The 24,759-nt window shown below is 42.3% G+C and overlaps 1 protein-coding gene across 2 annotated transcripts; it reads right to left on the minus strand.

The window, feature by feature from the left end:
• Positions 1-7,435: 7,435 nt before the first annotated feature.
• LOC143964023 (olfactory receptor 10AG1-like) lies at positions 7,436-15,364 on the minus strand. Of its 2 annotated transcripts, none has more exons than XM_077473739.1 (2): positions 15,266-15,364; positions 7,436-9,579 (listed from the first exon to the last, which is right to left on the minus strand). In XM_077473739.1, exons 1-2 carry the CDS (start codon positions 15,329-15,331, stop codon positions 8,647-8,649), a joined length of 999 nt encoding a protein of 332 aa, XP_077329865.1. In that variant the 5' UTR covers positions 15,332-15,364; the 3' UTR covers positions 7,436-8,646. The 2 variants fall into 2 exon arrangements, with proteins under 2 accessions (XP_077329865.1, XP_077329866.1); XM_077473740.1 differs by having other exon boundaries at positions 15,274-15,360.
• Between the last annotated feature and the right edge of the window lie 9,395 nt (positions 15,365-24,759).

Consider the following 24,759-nt stretch of genomic DNA (forward strand, 5'->3'; position numbering starts at 1 on the left):
CCTAGCAGTCATTGGAGACACAGGGTTTGGCGGGAGGCTTTGTCACTGGATATAGCTGAATGTGGATAAAGAGAAGTTCCTATTAGACTATGTTTGTAGCCTATTGCTTGATGTTAATTTTTGTTTTCTCTCACAATACTTTGTAACGTACATGTCGATGGTTTTCGTATGTTTTTGTCAATACTTCATGCCTTCTGATTCGGGAGCTGTAATGTCGCCTACACTTGACCGTACAGGCAGACTCTCGCACAGTGGGGAGGGAGGGGACGGATCTGTCGTCCCCTCTACCCCACTGGCGAGAACGATGGAGCAGCTACAGCTTGTTGACTTGTGGAGGCTAACTCACCCGACAGAGAGATAAAAACTTTTTACTCCCCCCCAACTCATTTTCCCGTATCGACTATTTTTTTGCCTCACCAGCACTTTTACAAATGGCTCGGGATCCGGAAATCCATGACCCTAGAATCTCAGACCACAGCCCTGTGACTATTAACTTGACGGACACATCGGCCGGATCCCTGCCGGGTATCTGGCGATTCCCTTCGTACTTATCAGAAAATGAAGACTTCCGCTCCATGCTGGAAAGGGCATGGACGGAATACACAGATACGAATGCAGAACATCTTTCAAACCCTAACCTCTTCTGGGAAGCCGGGAAAGCTTTCCTACGGGGTAAAATTATTTCCTACACCACTCAATTAAAAAAAAACGCCAGACGACAATACGTACAAGCTAGTGAGACCCTGCGGATTTCGAATACTCGCACACCTGCCAACATCCGTGCCTGGACTACCGACAAGAGGGAATTTGACCTCTGGGCAGAACAACAGGAGTTAGCAAAAACATCCTACTCCACTTTATACTTCCACAAATTCGGAAATAAGGCGGGCAAACTGCTAGCAAGGCTGTGTACTGGGACTAAGAAGCCCACTCGTATCATGGCTCTGACAAATGCTGCGGGGGTAGTACATACCTCCCCCAAAGAAATTAGCGACATTTTGACACACTATTATACCCAACTATACTCCTTAGACCCGGTGGACCAGAGTGCAGCGGCGACCCTTTTAGATAAATTGCCCTTACCCAAGTTGACGGCTGAAGCCCTAGACACCCTTAACGAATCTATCTCGGTGGAAGATATACAGGCAACGATGAAATCATTAGCTTCCTCTAAAGCACCGGGCCCAGACGGTCTTACAGCCAAATTTTATAAGTTAACTAATGCTTTAATCCCAGCTACGTTGAGCAGGGTTTTTAAGGCTGTCTGGGACGGAGGCCCATACCCCCCTACGGGCACACAAGCGTACATACGACTTATAGGCAAAAAAGACAAGGATCTCACCCTCCCAGGGTCGTATCGACCAATATCACTGATTAACGTGGATGTCAAAATCCTATCCAAAATCATCGCAACCCGCCTGGCGTCGCTACTTCCTTCCCTGCTACACCCGGCCCAATCGGGATTCGTTAAGGGACGCTCAGCCACTCTGAATGTACGCAAAGTCCTGACGGTACTGGAATACGCTAAACTGTACCCTGACCAATACGTAGCCATACTGTCGTTAGACGCCGAAAAGGCATTCGATAATATTAGTTTGTCTTGGCTCTTTTAAGTGATGGAAAAGTTAGCGTTCTCTGGGCCAATCATGAATTTTTTACACAGTATGTACGAATCCCCGACAGCTAGACTAGTTACGTCTAACTTTATTTCGGAAGCGATTCCCCTAACAAAAGGTACTCATCAAGGGTGCCCCCTCTCCCCCTTATTGTTCAACCTGGCAATCGAACCTTTGTCTAGACTACTTAACTCGCCTGAGGGAATCAGTGGGGTAACCATTGGAGACCAAACGCTTCGATCCGCTCTTTTTGCGGACGATATTTTATTGTTCTCCACTGATCCGGCTGGGGACTTCAGGCGATTGGAAGAAATCTTTCAGACATTTCGATCATGCTCTGGGCTACGTGTCAACTTTGAAAAGAGTGAAATACTGTCTCTTAGACCTAGTATGGCCATGACCTGGTCTCACCAATCCCCTTTAGCGATAGCTCCACACAGTATTACCTATCTGGGGATTCGTTTTGGCCGAACACCCTCGTCCCTCTACTCGCTTAATTTCCCACCTGTAATATCGAAAATTATACAGGAGTTGGCAGCTTGGGCAGCTCTCCCCCTCTCGCTCTTTGGGAGATGCCATCTTTTTAAAATGGTATCGTTTGCACATTTGCTTTACCCCATGCAAACTATCCCCCTCCTGATTAAACACTCTGATATCAAAATGATCCATACTGCATTGACTAAATTCCTATGGGCTGGGAAAAAACCACGGATCACCTTGAATAAGTTGTGTCTCCCGAAGGAGGAGGGGGGAGCGAGCTTGCCCAATATACGTTTCTATAACTTAGCATGTTTACTTAGGCAGGGTCTCGATTGGTTATCAGGGAATTCCAGATACTCAAACCACCTTCTGGAAGCTGCGACTACGGAACCATTCGCCCTATTGGCTATCCTCCATTCAAATCCAAACACGCTACCTATTCATCTTAAATCTAATCTACTTATCCGAGATACAGTAGTGGCCTGGAGGGAAATCCGGCGACTACTAGGGCTACCTTCCAGTATCTCCTGTCACTTGCCTATTCAAGCTAATCCCATGTTCCTCCCGTCTACAATGCACAGAGTCTTTGCCAGTTGGTCGACAAAGGGCCTCACTAACGTACAAGCCGTCTATCTACACAGTTCTGGTAACCCTAAGCCTTTCCAGGAGCTGGCTAGAGAATTCTCTTTACCAGCCACCCATTCCTTTTACCACCACCAGTTGCTCAGTTACCTGAAGACCTGCTATGGTCCTACTACGGACCCCTTTCAAAAATCTTTTATAGACTCGGTACTACACGAAGGGGACTACTCTATCTCTGCCATCTATAACTCTCTGATCTCACATCAAGCTGACAAATACCACCTTCAACCGTTTCAAAAGTGGGCTGATATTTGTGACGACGTCGACCTTTCCGTTAAGATATTGGAGGGCCTCAAACGCATCCACAGAATCACTGTATCCGAAACATGGAGGGAGACACAATTCAAGATCATACATAGAGCCTACCATCCCTTCCGTGTTAATCGGGCTGACCCAGATACAGAACGGTGTGTTTGGTGTTCAGCGCATCGTCCCACGCTCCTACACCGCCTGTGGGAATGCCCACACGTAACAACGTTTTGGAACTCGGTGCTACAATTTATTCGAGTCGTTACGGACATTGAGTTACCCAGAGACCGCTCCCTGTGCCTGTTTGGATTTTATCCGCCTACTTTAACACCACCTGGGGTTAACGCTGATTGTATCCCTCAATGGGCTCATCTGTGCTTACTGGTGGCAAGGAGAACTATTTTAACACAGTGGATCAAAGACCCAACACCTACTCTACAGGCTGTTAAAAAAGCCCTGACGACTCTTTTCTATCTGGAACGGCTAGATACCATCCTGCTGAGCTTCAAATCTTCTACACGCTTCTTTTCGAAGTGGCGCAAATTTATGGAACATGTCTTCTCTCAGGAAAAAATACATACCACTATGCAGCCATTTCGATACACGGACTGGTACCTTAAAAGAAAACTTACGAACTGTTTGGGTGGTCTAAGGATACCCAGTAGGGCAACCAGAGAGCGACCCCCTTGAGAGGTCATCACACCACCACGACTAGTTTGTTACATAGCATAAGTGAGATGAAACGTTGCTTCCGCTCCTATATGTATTATCTTTCGTTGGCATGATAACATGATGTAGTGATATATCAATGCTAGACTTGTTATCCTTTGTATTCTTTATATGACATGTATGTGTTTATAGTGAAAATCTGAATAAACATAAAAAAAAAAAAAAGTCAATACGTGACTTGTTGCGGGTTGCAACTGTGAGGGCTTCTTTGCTCTCATAGAAGTGGAAACGGACTATGACGTCGCTGGGATTAGCACTGGGGGAGGGATTTGGAGCCAGGGGCCTGTGTGCCCTACTCAGGCGCCAATCTATTTCAGGGATATTGGGGGCTAAAGTGACAAACAGGCCCAAAAGATAGGGACGAAGCTCCTTGTCACTAACCATTTCAGGGATCCCTCTGATTTGTAGATTCTGGCGTCGTTCACGATTTTCCAAACTTCATGCTGTAGTTGGAGCTGGGAGACTGTATGTCCCATATTAGTGTTGTCTTCCTCAAGTACATGCACATATTGGGTTAATTTGTCTAATTTGTTCTCCAGGGTGTCAGTGCGTTCCCCCAATTGATCAATTTCTTCTCGCAGCTCATGTGCTATCTTACCCACTTCTTTAGCAATGCTGTGGGTCAGGTCACATAGCAGTGAGTTCAGTTTGAGGTCTAGCACAGCCACTGTTGCTACATCTGTGGGACTTTCAGATGTGTGTGGTTGTTGGGATTGCTGGGATCTGTTGTCCTCCGCAAGTGAATTTCCCGCCATCATGCAGGGTGCGGATGTGTCCGATGGACAGAGCAGTTCACTTGAGGCCGGGGATTGTGGCTTATACAGGAAGCGCTCCATACCTTGTGTAGGCCGCGATGTTGGTGGTGGGATAAAGCCTCTGTAGATACCTTTCTGGAAGCCAATTTTACCCATATGGTGCCTGGGGGCCTCTGGAAGTTAGCGATGTCGCTACTGTGCTTTTTGGTGCTAGGTTAGCTGTGTAGGAGCTGTGGATTGTGAGACGGGGACAGGGGGGTCTTCTCTCACACGTCCGCCATCCTGCATGCCACGCATGCACCCCTCTGGAGTACATATTGATTCGTTTTATCCTGTGTTTGCTCTGTTACCTGTACCTGCATTAACAGCTTTCTCTACTGAAGCTGCTATGGTAGGGGCCACAGCTTGGGCAATCCTGTCAGTGTTGTGTTGTTGTGAGGGAGGGGTTGGAGGCAAGGCTGCATCCCCAGTCTTGATTTGGCGCTGGGCCAGTGGTATTTGTGGCCGCTCTTGTCTAGAAAATGATTCATTACGGCAGCGGAGGTCTGGGCTGTTTTTATAAGCTGTTGTTCGGGACGGGAAGCTGAGGTGGATAAACGTTACTCCATAGGGTGCCAGAATCGGAAGTATAACATTTTTATTACATGCTATCACAACTATAAAGTTCTTCCAATTGTGTTTTACATGTTTTTTTTCCCTCTCACACATTGGAGCTTTTGCAGATTTTGGTCTACTTCACCATTATTTTTCATCTGCACACTGTACTTACAGTATCCATGTTTTACTATAAAAAATGTAGCATAAGCTCCAATGGCAAACAGTGAAGAGAATTTTACTTGCTTTCTATGATATTTTATTGTCACATTTTATATTCATAAAAAAGAGAAATAATCATTGCTCATGTTCTGGACCCGCATGCCTGATGGGTTGGGAAAGATTCAGGACAGTGCCTACCAAGAAGCGCACAGCAACTCAAGGCAAGAGTAGATTCCTTTCTGTTAGAACTACAGGGACACTTACTAATTTATACAGGGACTACAAATGACATAGGGTTGCAGGTCCTATCATTTTGGAAATGTAGTGGAAAAATGACACAGGATTTGCATTAAGGCTTAATGGAAAGTTCCAGACTATTGTTTCTGAGTGGAGAAAGCTGTATTTTTGGCTCTCTGCAGATTCTGTAGTCCCGGGTTGCTTTAAGCTTCCAAAGTGTCTTGGGTGGGATGGAACGTTCAATTGCATGTCTGAATTTTACTGGATGATTGCAGCCTCTGTGAGTACACAGGAGTGCAGGGTCATTTTGTACTCAAGCCTGGGGATAGCTCAGGGCTCCCAGTTAGGAGACAGCTCCCATATTGGAGACATGAGATCTCAACCAGGGATCAGAAGTGTCCCAGCCAGTAGGCAGGAGACAGGAGGTCTCGTCCCAGATGTAAGGTCAGCTTCTATTGGGGTGCCAGGAGAAGCCCTATCCAGGGGCCAGGAGAGGGGCATGCAGCAGGGCGCTCCCACTAAAGGCTACGTGAGCTGAGAGACCAGTTAGTGGGACTGGTAAAAAGAGCAGCAGTGCTGTTGACCAGGGAGACAGGTGGTTTGGCATTTTCAGTTGACTATTCATATTGATGTGGAAGAACCCCTGCATGGGCAACTGATGTTTATATGAAATTTCTGTTTTGTTCAATAAAAGTGGGCTACCATGCCCTAAAATACAGTTTGAACCAGCACAATCCATTGGAAAAGCACTCACCACATGAGGATAATCACCCCGACACTACACAGCTTATTTTGAATTGGAAACAAGCCAATAGGAAGCTGTAATTTAGTAGCAATAGTAATATGGCCTATAAATGAATTCTTTCTGGCTGTATCAGTTCACTGAGCTGCAAACAGTTTGGGTTCAGGTCAAGCCTATGTTTAACCTGATTAATATATGCTACCTTCAAGGGTGTAGGGCTCTCCTTTAGTATGTTAATTGCATAGATTAATTAATACATAACGTTCATCAGTGATCATTAAAATGATAAAATAATAAAATAAAATACAATAATTATTATATACACAAATATATACATAAATATATCAAAGTCCATCGTTCAGTGTCAGTCCATAAAGATACATATGTATAAAATCCGTGAATCGTGTAATCCCATACACCAAAAGCAGTCATATTTTGTTCACCACGGTGCCCTTCACCCCACCTAAGGGTGTCTTCCAAGGATGTTCAGTAAGAGGAGGCAGGTGAGGTGAACAAGCTCAGAGAACAAGCTTGTTGAACAAGCTTCAGTGCACAAGCTATACAAAAAGATGGCAACCATTCCAATGTGCAACTAGCTTTTGCAGTACAGTGCACATGGAAGGGCAGCACACATCACAAAATACTGAAAGGGGAAACCATGGTGCCCTTCATTCTCCAAACCAGGAAAAGAACGCCCTCTGGCATCATGTGACCAGTTTGTAGACTGTAGAAAAAAGTAAGTACAAAAACATGTTTGGGGAAATCGAGGGGAAGTGTGCCTGAAAATAGACATTCGATGATGCTAACACTCATCTTTATAATGCCTGAGTAAGGAACCTAACAACTTGTAACTTGCGTTATCCAATCATGGTATTGCTTGGGGTCCAAACCTGCCACAGTCATTCATTGGTGACTAACACAATTTAGGTCTCTGTTAGTGCAAATTTCGTGTTGTTGCGGAAAACCAGTTACATGTCCTCACCAAGCAATTTCATTAGATGTGAAAGATCCCCTACAAAATTCAGCTAGTGTTTTAACAGTGTGGTTTGAATTTCCCATTTGATAGTTAAGGTCAAGGTAATGTTATTATATAAGGAGGTTCACATGTTCACTTTACAGCAGTCCATTATGGTACGCAGGGTTGAGGATGGGAGAAGAACACACTTTTTTTTTAATACAAACAACTTGAAATATTGCAAATAAATATTATTATTAATATTATTATGCAGGATTTATATAATGCCGACAGTTTGCGCAGCACTTTACAACATTAGGGCAGACAGTACAATTACAATTCAATTCAATACAGGAGGAATAGGAGGACCCTGCTCGTTAGAGCTTACAATCCAGGAGGGAGGGTCAAGTGATACAAAGGGGTAATAGCTGTGGGGGATGAGCTGATGAAAATAGAAGTGCAGTTGTAAGGTAGACGATAGGCATTTTCTGAAGAGAAAAGTTTTCAGGGATCGCCTAAAAGTGGATTGATTTGGAGACAGTCTGACAGATTGGGGTAGGGAATTCCAGAGGATGGGAGAGGCCCCGGAGGCAAATATGGGAGGAGGTGATGAGGGAGCTAGAGAGTAGGAGGTCTTGGGAGGAACATAGAGGATGATTAGGTTTGTATTTTGAGACTATGCAAGTGATGTAGCTGGGGGCAGAGTTGTAACTTATTGTTAGTATTTTGAATTTAATTTGTTGGGTGAGTGGCAGCCAATGGAGGGATTGGCAGAGAGGGGTAGCAGACACTGAGCGGTTTGTAAGGTGGATGAGTCTGGCAGCAGCATTCATGATGGACTAAAGGGGGGTTAGTCTATTTAAAGGTAAGCCAATGAGAAGGGAGTTGCAGTAGTCGAGGCATGAGAACATGCGTTCATACAACATTCCAGAATTTAACAGGCAAATTTACAGGTTAGCAGATTTTGTATTTTATTTTTTAAATCTTGGTTTTTATTTTTTCTTGTTGTTAATTTTGTATGGTAGTCATATTTTGTATAAACTATATTGACACGCCCTTCAAAAGTCTTTAATAAAGAGTTGGTTCCCACTTTTCATCTATATTAGCCTCCCCTCCTTTTGAAAGGTTTTCCACAAGATTTCAGTGTGTCTGTGTGAACGTGTGTCCATTCAGTCAACAAAGTATTTGTGAGATTGAGGTGGTTGGACAAGAAGACCGGGCTGCCAATGGAGGTCAATTTTATTCAACCAGGAGATGAAGTCTCTACAGTCTACTAAAGTTCCTCCATGCTGAATTTGTCAAACAATGCCTTTATGAAGATGGATTTGTACACATGAGCACAGTCCTGAGGGAACAAAAAAGTGCTTTCCTCAAACTGTTACCAAAAAGTTGACAGCACACTATTTTCTAAAATGTCTTTGCATTTGAAACACCAAATACTGGTTAGGGGTCCGTAAAGAATTGGCCATATAACTGCGTATTTTGCTACCATAATATTCCTGAGACCGATTTTATTTTATCAAGGGCTTTATTAAAATCCTTATTCCTGAAAGTGTATATGATAGGATTAAGTAATGGTGTAAATATGGTGTAAAATAGGGAGAGGACTTTGCCCAGCACACCTATTTTTCCTCTAGTTGGAAATAAATACACAATGGTTATGGAACCAAAAAATATAGACACTACGATTAAGTGAGAGCTGCAGGTGGTGAATGCTTTTTGTCTCCCTAAAATGGATGGGATCCTCAAGATGGTTAAAACAATATAGATATATGATATAACAATCATGGTAAAAGGAGCTAGAACATAAAAGAAACCTAAAACAACGGTCTGAATATGAACCCATGAAGGATCGGAGCAAGAAAGCTCAAGTATGGGTTCATAGTCACAGAAGAAGTGATCAATGATGTTTGGTCCACAGTAGTGTAGACTGCATAAAGACACAGAGTCAAGTAACATTACTTTAAAGCCCAGTAACCAAATGATTATCACTGATTTTATGCAAAACCTTTGGTTTATTACAGAATTGTAATGCAAGGGCTTGCAGATGGCCAGGTAGCGATCATAGGACATCACAGTCAGCAGAAGACACTCCGAAACCCCAGCACTTGCACAGAAGGAAAACTGACTGATACATCCAATAAGAGACATGGTACATCCATCATATAGTATGATATGAAGAAGGTTAGGGAGGATATCTGTACTTAGCATCATATCAAGAAATGATAATTGTGTAATGAAGAAGTACATGGGAGACTGAAGGATTTTGCTTAGATGAAACAAGACCATGATAAGAAGGTTTCCAGATATGGTGACACAGTATATGATCAACAGCAATAAGAAAAGCAGAACTCTGATGCTTTCAATATTTTGAAATCCTAAAAGTACAACCTTGGTTACGTTGTTGTGATAGGCTACCTGGTAAGAGGATGGAATATGAATTACATCAATAGTAACAAAGCAGCAGCAAATATTTATGTAGTGCCATGATCTCCTGTGACAATGCAAGGATAAGTAATAAAAATAGTAGGGAAGGCGGACCCCCACCATGCCAACATCCAAATATTACAAAGAAGTATTCAGAGCGTAAACTGGACTTTCTCGAAAAATAGCGAATTTTGTGGGCACAACATGAGGCAGTACGTGTAACAACAAAATTTTCTTTATTACAATTATATTTAAAAAACCAGAGACTAAGGTGTACGTTAATTGTGCCAGTTTATGAAGCTGAGATGGGGAGTGGAGAACATGTTCTTCACTTCTTATCACAGGACACGCCCTTCTGTCATTAATTTTTACACAGATGACCAGTTTATGAAGGTGAGATCTGAAGATCTCACTGGCCATGCTATAAACGTATCCCCTAATTTGTAGACGTTAACTTTCGTGCAAAGCAACAAATATATGCTTATTGTATTTTTTTTTTTTTTTACCAAAAATATGTAGAAGAATACATATTGGCCTAAACAGAGGAAAAAACATGTTTTTATATATTTTTTGGGGGATATTTATTATAGCAAAAAGTAAAAAATATAGAATTATTTTTCAAAATTGTCGCTCTTTTTTTGTTTATAGCGCAAAAAATAAAAAAAAATAAAAATCAAATACCACCAAAAGAAAGCTCTATTTGTGGGGAATTTTGTTTGGGTGCAACTTCACATGACCGCGCAATTGTCAGTTAAAGTGACGTAGTCAAATCGCAAAAAGTGCTTTGGTTGGGAAGGGGGTAAATTCTTCCATGGCTGAAGGGGTTAAAGGGTTGGGAGGTGCCGAAGGCAATATGTTAATAGTAACAAGAAAGATCCACTGCAGCCAGCAACAATACATCAATACATACATGAATAGCAACAATAGAACACCCAAAACAATATAACACCCAAACAAAAGTAGATCCACTCCAGCAACCATAGATCACCCAGCAGCCAGCATCAGTAGATCCCTCCCTCAATTGTAGTTCCCTCCCAGCAAAAAATGACCTTTCCTGCAACAATATACCCCCCCGTACAGGTAAGTCCCCTTTATGAAGCGGCACTGTGGGCGCACGTGCACCCGCCCCGTGCTCCGTGACTGGGACCATGGGTCCCATGGACTCAATGTCTGCCAGGTGCCCGCAATCGTGTCACGGAGTGGAAGAACAAGGCATTTCCCCGTTCTGCCTAGTGGCATGACAGAGATCTACTGCTCCCTGTCATTGGGAGCAGTGATCTCTGTCATGTGAGTAGTAGGCTATCCCCCCCCCACAGTTAGAATCACTCCCGCTCTTCTTTCTTCTTAGTGGTGTTACAAAATAGTTTTGCCATGCCGATTCTCTTATCTTGCCAGAGGGACCCGTCTGAATGAAAACAATAGCCTTCTTGTGGTCTTTAAAGTGTATCTAAACCCGAGAACAAACATTTTATACAATGAAGCTTCCCAGTCCTTAGATGTGGTGAGCCTGTCAGTAGCACCCTTTTCTGGGTGCACCTTTTTCCCTTTTACAACACTCAGTGACTGTCAATCAAGTCCATCTAGTCCAACCTATGTGTGTGATTAAATGTCAGCTGTATTGTCAACTAAGATAGGAAATGGGTTATGCCTCGTACATACGATCGGAATTATGGTCAGAAAAAGCTCTGCTGGTTTTCCCGACGGAATTCCGCTCAAGCTTGTGCTGCATACACACGGTCACACCAAAATCCAAGCATCGCTGAACGTGGTGACGTGCAACACTACGATGAGCTGAGAAAAAATCAAGTTCAATGCTTCCGAGCATGCGTCAAATTGTTTCCAAGCATGCGTTGGAATTTTGCGCATCGGAATTGCTGCAGACGATCAGAATTTCCGATAGAAACTTTATTTGTTGGAAAAATTGAGAACATGCTCTCAAATTTTTGCTGGTGGGAATTCGGCCAGCTAAATCCCGATGGAGCATACACACAGTCACATTTTCCAATGAAAAGCTTTCATCTGTATTTTGCTGGCCGAAATTCCAATCGTGTGTAAGCGGCATTAGGAATGCAGAGCTTAGACAGAGAAGTGGGAAATATAGTAGTGGATGAATGAACTTCATATGCCTTGACTTTTTTTTTATAATTCAATTTTTATATATATATTTTTTTACATTTAGGACAAAAGATACAACACTGTACAAAAAGATGTGTAAACACAAAGAAAAAAATGAGAGTAGACTGTATATATACACTTTTATCTTTGCTCTTCTACCTTAAATCACTTTTCTCAATTATATTGTTTATCTAATAAACCCTTCTATACAATATTTAGAACCCACCATCCCCACCTCATCCAAACAATAAAATAAAAACAATTAAAAAAATGTATTAATTAAAATAAAAACCCCCAACCAAAACCCAACCAACCTAAAATCCCCCCCCCCCTCAAAAAAGGGGGGAAAGGGGAGAGTGAAGGGGAGGAAGTGGAGGCAAAAGAGGGGCACAATCCAAAAAAATAAATAAATATATATATATATATATATATATATATATATATATATATATATATATATATATATATATATATATATATATATTAAACCCCTCTAAAAGAGAATGTAATCCCTTCCTAAGTTATGTGCAATTGTGTATCTGTTATAAGTGCATTACATACCAACAATGTGCATGAAGCCTACCATCAATGACGGGGGAAGAAAAAACAAAACAAAAATTTAAAAACATTTTAGGACCCCTGTAAAAGAGAACATAACCCCTAACTTATGTGCAATTGTGTATCTATTACAAGTGTATTACTTTATGGTTGTGCCTTTGTCCATATATATTCCATATAAGGAATAATAAAAAAATATATATATGTTTATTAAAAAATGTACATGGAACCTACCATCAATAACAGGGGAAAGAAAAAAATATATATTAATGTGATTGTAAAGGCCATTTTTTAAAATAACAAACAAATTTATACTTACCCGTCCTGTGCAATATCTTGCACAGAGCAACCTCAATCTTCCTTTTCTCTGGTTTCCGGCTAGTGCTCCTGGCTTCTCTTCTCAGTGTGCCACCCTAGGAAGCTGCTTCCTACTAGGGTAGCACACCTGCAGGCTTGATCCTGAGCCATGCTGCCTGTGTCTATAGACATGGATAGTGAAGCTTGTCCCTGCCCCCACTCTCTCCTCACAGGCTATGATTGATAACAGCAGGAGCCAATGACTCCCGTTGCTGTCTCTGAACCAGTGAGGGGAGAGAGAAAGACAGTAGCTCTGCAGTTGGATCAAGTTTAGGCTCAGGTAATTTGGTATTTAGGGAGGCTGAGGGTGGGGGGTCAAAACATGAGAGTTTTTTTTTTTTTACCTTAGTGCAGAGAATGCAATGACGTAAAAATAAAACGTTTAGCCTTTACAACCACTTTAAGCGCTTAAGGACCGCCCCACGTACATATACCGTGGCAGGGCGTCCCTTAAGCACAAAATTAAATACTTGTACGTACCTGTGATTGGACACAGCAGGAGCCAATCAGCAGGTCCAGAGGACGCAATGTCCTCCGGGACCCGCCGATCGTTCTGAATGCAGAATGGTGGTGTGCCTATGTAAACAAACTAGATCGCTGGAAAGTGGAGATCTTGTGTTTCTGCTAAGCAGAAACACAGATCTCTATTTTCCCCCAGTCAAAGCACCTCCACCACAGTTAGAAAGCACCCCCTAGGGACACACTTAACCCTTTGATCGCCCCTGATGTTAACCCCCTTCCCTGCCAGTGTCATTAGTACAGTAACAGTGCAGTGCAGTGTGCATTTTTTAGCATTGATCACTACAATAATGTCACTGATCCCCAAAAAGTGTCAAAAGCATCAGCTAGGTGTCCGCAATGTAGCAGTCCTGCTAGAAATCGCTAATCAGCACCATTACTAGTAAAAAAAAAAAAAAAAAAATTCCATAAAAATAACCCATAGTTTGTAGATGCTATAACTTTTGCACAAACCAATTAATATACACTTATTGGGATTTTTTTTACTTTTTTTTATTGGGTGTGTTTTATAGCAGAAAGTAAAAAATATTATTTTTTTTTTTTTCAAAATTGTCAGTCTTTTTTGTTTATAGCGCAAAAAAAATCACAGGTTATAAAATACCACCAAAAGAAAGCTCTAATTGTGGGGGGGAAAAAATGACTTAAATTTTATTTGGGTACAGTGTTGCACGCCAGTGCAATTGCCAGTTAATTTAACGCAGTTCTGTATCACAAAAAATGGCCTGGTCAGAAAGTGGCTAAAACCTTCCGGAGCTGAAGTGGTTAAAGCATATCTAATCCCAAGAAGAAACGTATAATAGTTTGCAGCTTACCAGTCATCAGATGTGGTGCCTGTATTTGTTTTCCTCTACATGGTTTCTCTCCTTTATTTTCACCTGTGATCTTGTAAATCATACAATTCCTGCCCTAAGTTGACAATGCACTCTGACTTTGCTATATCTATGGAGGAGCCGTGGTTTCCACCCAGGCTCTATTTCAAACATGAACACCTTAGTTAGCCCTTGTACACACGGTCGGACATTCCGACAACCAAATCCGTCGGATTTTGTCCGACGGATTTTGCCCGAAACTGTTGCATACACATGGTCGGACGAAGTTGACGGAAAATCCGATCGTTCAGAACGTGATGACGTTATTTCGTTATGACGGGACTACGTTCAGGCTAGTAGCCAATAGCTTTGATGTAGGAATTTGATCTGAGCATGTGTGGCACTTTGTCCGATCGGAATTCTCTACACATGATCGGAGTATGTCCGATCGGAGCATTTTGTCGGAAAATTTTACCAACAAGTTGGAAAACTTGGTCCGTCGGATACTCAGATGTAAACAGTCCGATGGAGACCACACACAGTCGGAATATCCGACAAAACGGTCCGACCGTGTGTACAAGGGCTTACAGGAGAATAATGGGGTTAGTGGTTTACACAAGTAAGATAACATTGTTTTACCCTTATGCCGCGTACACATGATCAGAAATTCTGCCAGCAAAAGTCAGATGTGAGCTTTTGGTCCGAAATTCCGACCGTGTGTATGCTCCATCCGATTTTTGCTGGCAGAATACCCGCCAGCAAAAGATTGAGAGCATGTGATCTATTTTTCGTTGGTAAAAAAGTTCAGATCGAAATTTCTGATCGTCTGTACAAATTACGATGCACAAAATTCCTACGCATGCTCGGAAACAATTTGACGCATGCTCGGAAACATTAAACTTCATTTTCTCGGCTCGTCGTAATATTGTACATCACCGCATTCTTGATGGTTGAAAGTTCAGAAAACTTTTGTGTGACCGTGTTTATGCAAGCCAAACTTGAGCAGAATTCCTTTGGAAAAACCATCCAAGTTTTTTTCTCGACGCAAAATCTGCGTATGTGTACGGGGCATTACAGGTCAGCTCACAAGAAATTTTAGGTATTCTGCTTTTCTGACAAATAATAAAAAAACAATTGCAACCACCACACCCAAGGACTAGCATGCTGCAATATTTTACATTTTTATTCTTGGGATTAGTTATGCTACAATTTAAATGTAAAAACGATAATATTAAAATATAATATAATATTAAAAATTTTATATCAAGGCTGATACATTTTCTGTGGTCTCCTAACACCATATAAATATTATTGCATACCTCAGTACCATGTGTGTTTGTAGATAAGACTTCTGGATATAACAGTTTGCTTTGAAAAGCCAACATTATTCATTGAGGAAAAAATATGTTCTGATGAATAGAAGGCAGGTCAGTGTATAAATCTGAAACATTTTATACATTTTGTGCTCCTCTCTATAATTAACTACACTGATAATTAACCTTGCAAACAGTCTTTCAGGAATTATGTTGTTTTAATATTGTAGTTCCCCTGATACACACCATAAAGCAGCCATTTTTAGATATGGTTATGGGGAACCCTGGAGTTCCTCTCAAGGTTGCTGAGGGTCCCTTGAACTGTGGCTGGTTGACCTCCTATCTGATGGTGCCAACACCATTTTGGGTCCATCACCAGAGGCAATAGCATGTCACCAATGATCTTTTTTTAGCTATTTGTAAGGGTGGCATTCTGACAATTACTGTAAAGGGGGCATTATTTTTCCTGGACACCTATGTAAAAGGCATTTTATCTACTGAAACCCAAATAATTAATTTCAGCAGGGGTTTTATGAGACCTGCATATTATTTCAAGGTTTCTCCCGTGGGGTACAAAATTATTTGAGAAAGGTTGCCTTAAATGTTATGCAAAACTATTTATTTTTGTTTTGGGTTGAATATGGAAGGATTAGAACCCCTATTGTGTTTATATTGCTCAAACATTCTCGGTTTGCCCTGATGACCAATGTCACCCAGAAAGAAAGTAATGGAAAATCCTAAATTTTAGATCTAATCCTCAGAACAAGAGTGAGGGGTTAATCTTCCACTCACAAAAAATGTTCCCATGGACAACTGGGGAATTTAAGGGGAATTTACCTAAAGAAATGTTGAGAAAGGCAATCTTAAAGGGTATGCTATACATTTTTTTTTATTTTGTTTTGGATGGATTATGGAAGGATTGTTTCTAAAGCCGCGTACACACGGGCGGACTGTCTGGCCAACTAAGTCCGTCAGACAATCCGACAGACAGTCCGTCCTACTTTTGAATGAACGGACTTGACCACACACGATGAACAGACAGTCCGTTGAAAGCTTGCGCGATGACGTGTACAGCACGTACGACGGGACTAGAAATACGACGTCCAATACACTGCAATGCAACCTTCGGCCATGTAAATCCTTTCTGAGCATGCGCCATACTTAGTCCGTCCAACTTGCCTACTCACGAGCGGACTGTCCGCTGAAACCAAAGTTGGACGGACTGTATTACGGAGATTCCGAAAGACTTAGTCCGCCAGACTGTCCTCTGAAAAAGTCAGCTGAAGCCCACACACGAGCGGACTGTCCACTGAAATGTGTTTCAGCGGACTAAGTTGGACAGACAGTCCGCCCGTGTGTACGCGGCCTAATGCTCATTTTGCCCTGATGACCAATGTCACCCAGAAAAAAAGTAATGGAAAATCCAAAATTTTGATTTGTCCCCAGGACAAGAGTGAGGGGTCAATCACTTATTGGGGACAACTGTTCCTGGAGACAGCTAGATATATAGACCCTGTGGCAAGCAATCCAAATCATCGCTGACTACAAGCCCCTGTAACAGGCCAGTGACAATGACACTTTCCTCCCGGATGCACTCAAACACTTTTATGCATGGTTTGAAATGCAGAATGAAACACCTGCACAAAATTTACCCACATCCCCAAATGATCGACCGCTCTGCTTTTCTCCAGCCGATGTAAGGAAGAACCTGTCTGGCATCAACCCACGGAAGGCTGCTGGCCCAGATGACATACCTGGACGTGCAGTGAGAGACTGTGCTGCACTGCTGACAGATGTCCTTACAGACATCTTCAACATTTCACTGAGCCAGGCGGTTGTCCCCATATGTCTTAAATCCACCATCATAATTCCAGTGCCAAAGAAGACACGTGGGCCCTGTTTGAATAACTAGAGTCCTATAGCACTAACTCCAATAATGATGAAGAGCTTTGAGAGGTTAGTCATGCATAACATTCAGTCCAGTCTTCCATACATGCTGGAACCATACAAGTTTGCATGCCATCCAAACCATTCCATCAATGGTGCAGTATCCTTTACCCTCCACCTGGCCCTTACCCATTTAGAACATAAAGACTCTTATGCTAGAATGCTGTTCATCGTCTTTAGCTCAGCATTTAATACAATAATTCCAAAGCAACTGATCACTAAATTGAACTTGTTGGGCCTCAACCTGCCCCTCTGTAATTGGATCATGGACTTTTTAACCGGAAGACCTCAGTCAGTTCGTGTCGGCTGCAGCACCTTGAGCACTACCACACTGAGCACAAGGATGTGTGCTCAGACCGCTGCTCTTCACTGCTGACCTACGACTGTACTGCCAAGTTCAGCTCCAACCATATCATCGAGTTTGTGGATGACACAACTGTGGTAGGTCTCATCAGCAACAATAATGAAATACTTTACAGAGAGGAAGTGGCACAATTAGTTAAATGGTGTAGTACAAACAAATTGTCCCTTAATGAAAGCAAAACAAAGGAAGTTGTGATGGATTTCAGGAGAAACTCTGTTGATCACCGTCCCACTGACCATCAACACCTCAACTGTGGAGAGAGTCAGCAGTACTAAATTCCTGGGAGTGCACATCTCAGAGGATCTTACCTGGACAACCAATGTCACATCACTCACCAAGAAGATACAACAGCGCTTTTATTTTCTCCAGCGCCTTATGAAAGTTAGTCTCCATTAGGGATGAGCCGAACACCCCCCGGTTCGGTTCGCACCAGAACTTGCGAACGGACCCCACGTTCGTTACGAACGTTAGAACCCCATTGAAGTCTATGGGACTGGAACGTTCGAAATGGAAAGTGCTAATTTTAACGGCTAATATGCAAGATACTGTCCTAAAAAGGGTTTGGGGACCTGCCTCCTGCCTCAGGGGACATGGGTCAATGCAAAAAAAAGTTTTAAAAACGGCCGTTTTGGCGGGAGCACTGATTTTAATGACGATTAAAGTGAAAAAAAAAGTGAAATATTCCTTTAAATATGGTGCCTGGGGGGTGTCTGTAGTATGCCTGTGAAGTGCCACGTGTTTCCCGTGTTTAGAACAGTCCCTGCACCAAATGACATTAAACGGAAATAACACCATTTAAAACTGCTTGCGGTTTTAATGTTATATCTGGTTCCTGCAATATGGTTGAAAATCATTGAGAAAAATGGCATGGGTAGCCCTCCCTGCCCATTACCAGCCTATTTGGGTCTTGTACGCATATTAAGGGGAACCCTGTACCCATATTAAAAAAAGGAAATGCGTGTGGCCCCCAGGCCCTATATACTCGGAACAGCAGTATACAGGCGGTGCAAACAAGACAGGGACTGTGTAGGTTTGTTGTGTTAAGTTGAATCTGTTTGTAATTTTCAACTGGTACATTTTTAAAGTGTAGCTCCAGTCAAAAAAACTATTTTTAAGCTTTTTGGAAAACATAGGGAAGGGTTATCACCCCTGTATAATTTGTTTTGTCGTCCATCTTTTTTCATCTCACTTGCTGCTGTCTCCTTGCGTTTGCAAGTAGGAGATGTTTGTAAGTTGGATGTTTGAAAGTAGGGGCCTGCCCTATATTATAGCGGTATGTACTGGGTACAGAGCACGCAGACAGAACGCACTCCTAACACTACTGACTGCAAGCTCTATTATTAACCACTTGACCACTGGGCACTTAAACACCCTTAATAACCAGACCAATTTTCAGCTTTTGGTGCTCTCACATTTTGAATGACAATTACTCAGTCATGCAACACTGGACCTATATGAAATGTTTGTCCTTTTTTTCACACAAATAGAGCTTTCTTTTGGTGGTATTTAATCACCTCTTAGTTTTTTATTTTTTGTGCTATAAAAGAAAAAAGACCGAAAATTCTGCGAAAAAATGAATTTTTCTTCGTTTCTGTTATAAAATTTAGCAGATTAGTAATTTTTTCTTCATAAATTTTGGCCAAAATTTATACTACTACATATCTTTGGTAAAAATAAGTACAAATTGGTGGATATTATTTGGTCTTTGTGAAAGTTATAGAGTCCACAAGCTATGGTGCCAATATCTGAAAATTGATCACACCTGAAGTACTGACGGCCTATTTCAATTCTTGAGACCCTAACATGCCAGAAAAGTACAAATACCCCCCAAATTACCCCTTTTTGGAAAGAAGACATTCCAATGTATTTAGTAAGAGGCATGATGAGTTTTTTGAAGTTGTAATTTTTTCCCACAATTCTTTGCAAAATCAAGATTTTTTTTCCTTTTTTTTTTCCACAAAATTGTCATATTATCAGGTTATTTCACACACACAGCATATGCATACCGCAAATTACACCCCAAAACACATTCTGCTATTACTCCCGAGTACGGTGATACCACATGTGTGAGACTTTTACACAGCGTGGCCACATACAGAGGCCCAACATGCAGGGAGCGCCATCAGGCGTTCTGGAGCACCCAGGCCAATTCTGACATTTCTCTCCTACATGTAAAAATCATCATTTATTTGCTAGAAAATTACAGAGAACCCCAAAACATTATATATTTTTTTTTAGCAAAGACCCTGGAGAATACAATGGTGGTCGTTGCAAATTTTTATCTCACACGGTATTTGCGCAGCAATTTTTCAAACGCGTTTTTTTGGGGGAAAAAACAGTTTTGTGCTTAAAAAACAAACAAAAAAAACAGTAAAGTTAGCCCAATTTTTGCATAAAGTGAAATATGAAGTTATGCTGAGTAAATAGATATCAAACATGTCACTCTTCAAAATTGCACATGCCCGTGGAATGGCGCCAAACGTCGCTACTTAAAAAATCCCCATAGGCGACGCTTTAAATTTTTTTTTACTGGATACATGTTTTGAGTTGTAGAGGAGGTCTAGGACTAGAATTATTGCTCTCGCTCTAACGTTCTCGGCGATACCTCACATGTGTGGTTTGAACACCGTTTTCATATGTGGGTGGGGCTTACGCATGCGTTCGCTTCTGCATGCGAGCACATGGGGACATGGGCGCTTTAAATTTTTTTTTTTTTTTATTGTTCATTTTACTTTATTTATTTTAGTTTGACATTTTTTTCCCCAAAAATATATTTTTGATCACTTTTATTCCTATTACAAGGAATGTAAACATCCCTTGTAATAGGAATATGGGGTGACAGGTCCTCTTTACAGTGAAATCTGGGGGTCAATATGACCCCACATCTCACCTCTAGGCTGGGAAGCCTGAAATAAAAAATAAAAAAAAGATTCTGGCTTTGATCGTACTGGCGAGTTGGTAGAAGCACCGGAGGGCGGTGAGGGGTGGGGGGCGTCTATGGCTGGGTATTTCAGGGTATCACCGAGTATGGCTGGGTATCTCCGAGTATGGCTGGGTATGGCAATTTATGGCAGGGTATTGCAGAGTATTGGCGGGGTATTGGTGGGGTACTACAGAGTAATAGCAGGGTACTGCAGAGTATTGGGGGGGTACTACAGAGTAATGGCAGGGTACTGCAGAGTATTGGGGGGTACTTCAGAGTAATGGCAGGGTACTGCAGAGTAATGGCAGGGTACTGCACTGCAGAGTAATAGCGGGGTACTGCAGAGTAATGGCGGGGTACTGCAGAGTATTGAGGGGTACTGCAGAGTAATGGCAGGGTACTGCAGAGTAATGGGGGTTACTGCAGAGTAATGGGGGGTACTGCAGAGTAATGGCAGGGTACTGCAGAGTAATGGGGGGTACTGCAGAGTAATGGCAGGGTACTGCAGAGTATGCACTGGTATTGCAGAGTATTGGCAGGGAATTGAGGGGTTAAATTCGGTGAGCAGCAATGTGGGCACTGCAGATGCAGCCCACATCGCTGCTGACACCGATCTCTTTCCCCTCCGCTGTACCGATCGGTACAGAGAGGGGAGGGAGGAACCGGCATCATAACATGACGCCGGTTTGTTTACAAGTGATCACTCCGTCATTTGACGGAGCGATCACGTGGTAAACGGCCGCGACGAGCGGCCGTTTACCGTGATCCGTGATGCGCCGGGTCCTGTGGACCCGGCGGTCACGGATGCTCTCGAGTGCGCGCCCCAGGGGGCGCGCGAGAGCAGAATTCTGGGAGGCCGTTAATTAACGGCCTCTCAGAGTTAAACAACTGCCCTGAAGCCGTTAATCGGCAATGGGCGGTTGTTAAGTGGTTAAAGATAGATCACTAGCTATATAGGTGAGGTGATTATAGTGGTGTATACTGCGGTCAGGGCACAGACAATAACCACTACACAACAGCAAGATAGGAAATCAGCCAAAAACGATCGGTGTGTACTGTGTTGAAGGTACACAGAACACCCACTGCTTCAGATGCCAACACACTACACGAGGCCGCCTCAAAGGCGGCATTATATAGTGTGGGGCGTGCACTACACAGCCTGAGCTATGATTGGCCACAGGCAGGATGCCTGTGGCCAATCATGGCTCTCCTCGCTGCTGGCGCTGCGATTGGCCAAGCATGCGGGGTCACAGTGCATGCTTGGCCAATCATGAGCCAGCAATGCACTGCGCCATCGCAGTGCATTGTGGGCCGTGCGTGCCACATGAATTTTGACGCGAACGGACCAAGAGTTCGGATTTCGACGAACAGCCAATGTTCGTTCGACTCGAACACGAAGCTCATCCCTAGTCTCCATCCATCCTTACTACATTCTATAAGGGAACCATTGACAGCATGCTGACATTTTCCATACACGATGCACCAGCAAAGCTACCAGTATTACCATTCGTCGGTCTCTTTCAGCTCTTGTCATCAGGATTTTCCCTAACCATTACTGTCTGGGAAGTACCTGATCATACTCATCTTTGTTTGATCAGATGCTTTAAAGGGCGGGGGAGATATCAGAGGTCTTGTAGACTCTTGTCACTGCCCACAGCTATCACAAGAGGCTTATTCATATCTTGTGACAGCAATAAAGTTAAGTGAAAGACTGCTATGTGCGACTGGGGACTAAAAAATGTTTTTAAAAATGTGATGTGGTGGGGAGCAGCTGTTTTAATAATGCATTTAATAACTCTTTAAAGACAATATTACAATTAATAAAAAATGCTTTTGAATAACATGCCTAGGAGTTTCCTTAAGCCTGCCTGTTAAATTATGCATCTGTACAATGAAAAAAAAAAAAAAAACTTCAACAGCAAAACTGACTATTTACAAAATAACATAAAAAAAGATATTAAACTACAGGCGAATGACAGCTTCAGCCACTTTACTAAACACATGGTAGAGGATCTATACTAGGCTCTTATATTAGATGAGGGTCTGAGATAAATGTTAATGCGGGGACCACTGCAAAAAAAAAAAAACAATGTGGGGATCCTCCCAAAAATATATACTAAACCTTTGATAAATACCTAGGCTTGATGAGAATCTGATATTGATGTCAAGGGGGGATCCCATGCAAAAAAAGAAAAAAAAATTGGGTGGGGTCCCCCTCAAATTCCATATTAGACTTTTAGTGTCTGGTATAAATTTTAAGAGGGAACTCAATACAACAAAAACAAGTTTGGTCCCCCCTAAAAATCCTTACAAGACCCTTATCTGAGAATGCAGCTTGACAGCCCAGGAATGCAGTGTGAGTATGATGGCTCTTGATGATGTTTTTGGTGATATCAGTGGTGATCAGGATCAGCGAAAAATGTGGTGATTGTGTGATGTTCGATTGAATTTCCTCTCCTTGCTTTGGTTGAATAAGGTTGGTTGTTTTTTTTTTTGTTGAATTATTTTCCGAATGTTGTCGATTTTGTTGATAAAAAATTCAGATAACTCGTCGCAGTATTCTTGAGTTTTGTTTGCTGGTGGCTCAAGGCAGGCAGGGTTCATAGTCTGACTGACTAGTTTGAAAAGTTAATGCGGCGGTTTAAGGCTTTTGAGAGGGTGTTTGAGAAATGTTCTTTTTTTGCTTTGAAGATTGCTTTGTGATATTTCTTAGTGAGTATTTTGTAGTTTGTGTGATTTTCCTTTGTATAATTTCTTCTCCAGGCTCTTTCAGCTCTTCTGTGTTCCCGTTTCAGTAGAGTAATGCCACGTACAAACGATTGGAATTCCGTCCGAAAGACCGATGAGAGCTTTTCATCGGTAAATGCGACCGTGTTTATTCTCCATTGGAATTTAGCTGTCCGAATTTCCACCAGCCAAAAATTGATAGCATGTTCTCAATTTTCCAGACGGAAAAAATTTCTATCGGAAATTCTGATCGTGTGTATGCAATTCCGACACGCCAAAAATCACGCATGCTCAGATTCAACTACGAGACAGAAGCTATTGGCTACTGGCTTTTAAACTTCCTTTTTCTAGTCCCGTCATACGTATTGTACGTCACTGCGTTCTAAACTATCGGAATTTGGTATGACCGTGTGTGTAGGGAAGACAGCTTGAGCGGAATTCCTTTGGAATTCTGTCTGGAAAAACATCAGAGCTTCTTCCGACAAGAATTCCGATCGTGTGTACATGGCATAAGAGTGCCATTAAACCATTCAGAATTTTTCATGCAGATTAGTGCTCTATGTTTTGGAGTGACTGAGTCTGCTGTTTGTAGTAATGCCTTGTTTAAGGAGCTGGGTGCTTGTTCTGCTGTAGATTTAGTATTGCTATTTTGTTTGATAATGTGGTTTTGAAGATTTCCGAGTGTAGTTTCTTCTGCGATCCATATCTTCTTGGGAGTCAAAATATCGGCCAGAGATATGGATCCAGTTAGTATAGCCCTTAGACCAGGGATCCTCAAACTACGGCCCTCCAGCTGTTGCGAAACTACACATCCCATGAGGCATTGTAAAACTCTGACATTCACAGACATGACTAAGCATGATGGGAATTGTAGTTCCTGAACAACTGGAGGGCCGTAGTTTGAAGACCCATGCCTTAGACCCTCGCAGGGACCTGCATGGAGCTTTCTTCATAGCACATGTTTTACGTGACCAACCACATTAGACACTGGCGAAAAAACTGAGGTGCCTCCCATATGGGAGGGGTTATATAGGGGAGGAATTCTCCTTAATTGGGGTTAGCCAGTGTCCAATCACCAAAGGTGCCTATCTAACCCACTATGTAATGAAGGCTCTGTGTCCCGTGATGTATGATCAAGAAATATGGTTTGATCCCAGAAAGTGGAAATGTATTTGCATGTCCAGAATTGGTGTAATAAAGTAGGTCTCATCTGGTGGCAGGGAAGGCAAGAACTTGCGGATTGTTTTTTTGCACAAGGAAGGGTATATGAGTGCAGTGAAGTAGTTTCATTTGTGTTTCCCTCCAATATTCACAAGGTATCAACTGAAGGACTTTGTTGTACCCCTCTAATATTGTGTCTAGTAACACCGGATCTGGAAAGTCCTTGTCCCATTTAGGTGAAGAAGAGGAAGAGAACGGGGGAGTGATCTTGGAGATTAGAGGTTTGTAGATGTCCAAGATGGTATACGATCCTGTGTGGAGTAGATGATCTGTGATGGATGTCCTAAAACCTCCCTCCCTGCATGAGGTGCGGATGAA

Source organism: Lithobates pipiens, unplaced genomic scaffold (assembly GCF_037356315.1).
Source record: "Lithobates pipiens isolate NorthernLeopardFrog02 unplaced genomic scaffold, aLitPip1_a1.2 Scaffold_8, whole genome shotgun sequence".
Lineage (NCBI taxonomy): Eukaryota > Metazoa > Chordata > Amphibia > Anura > Ranidae > Lithobates > Lithobates pipiens.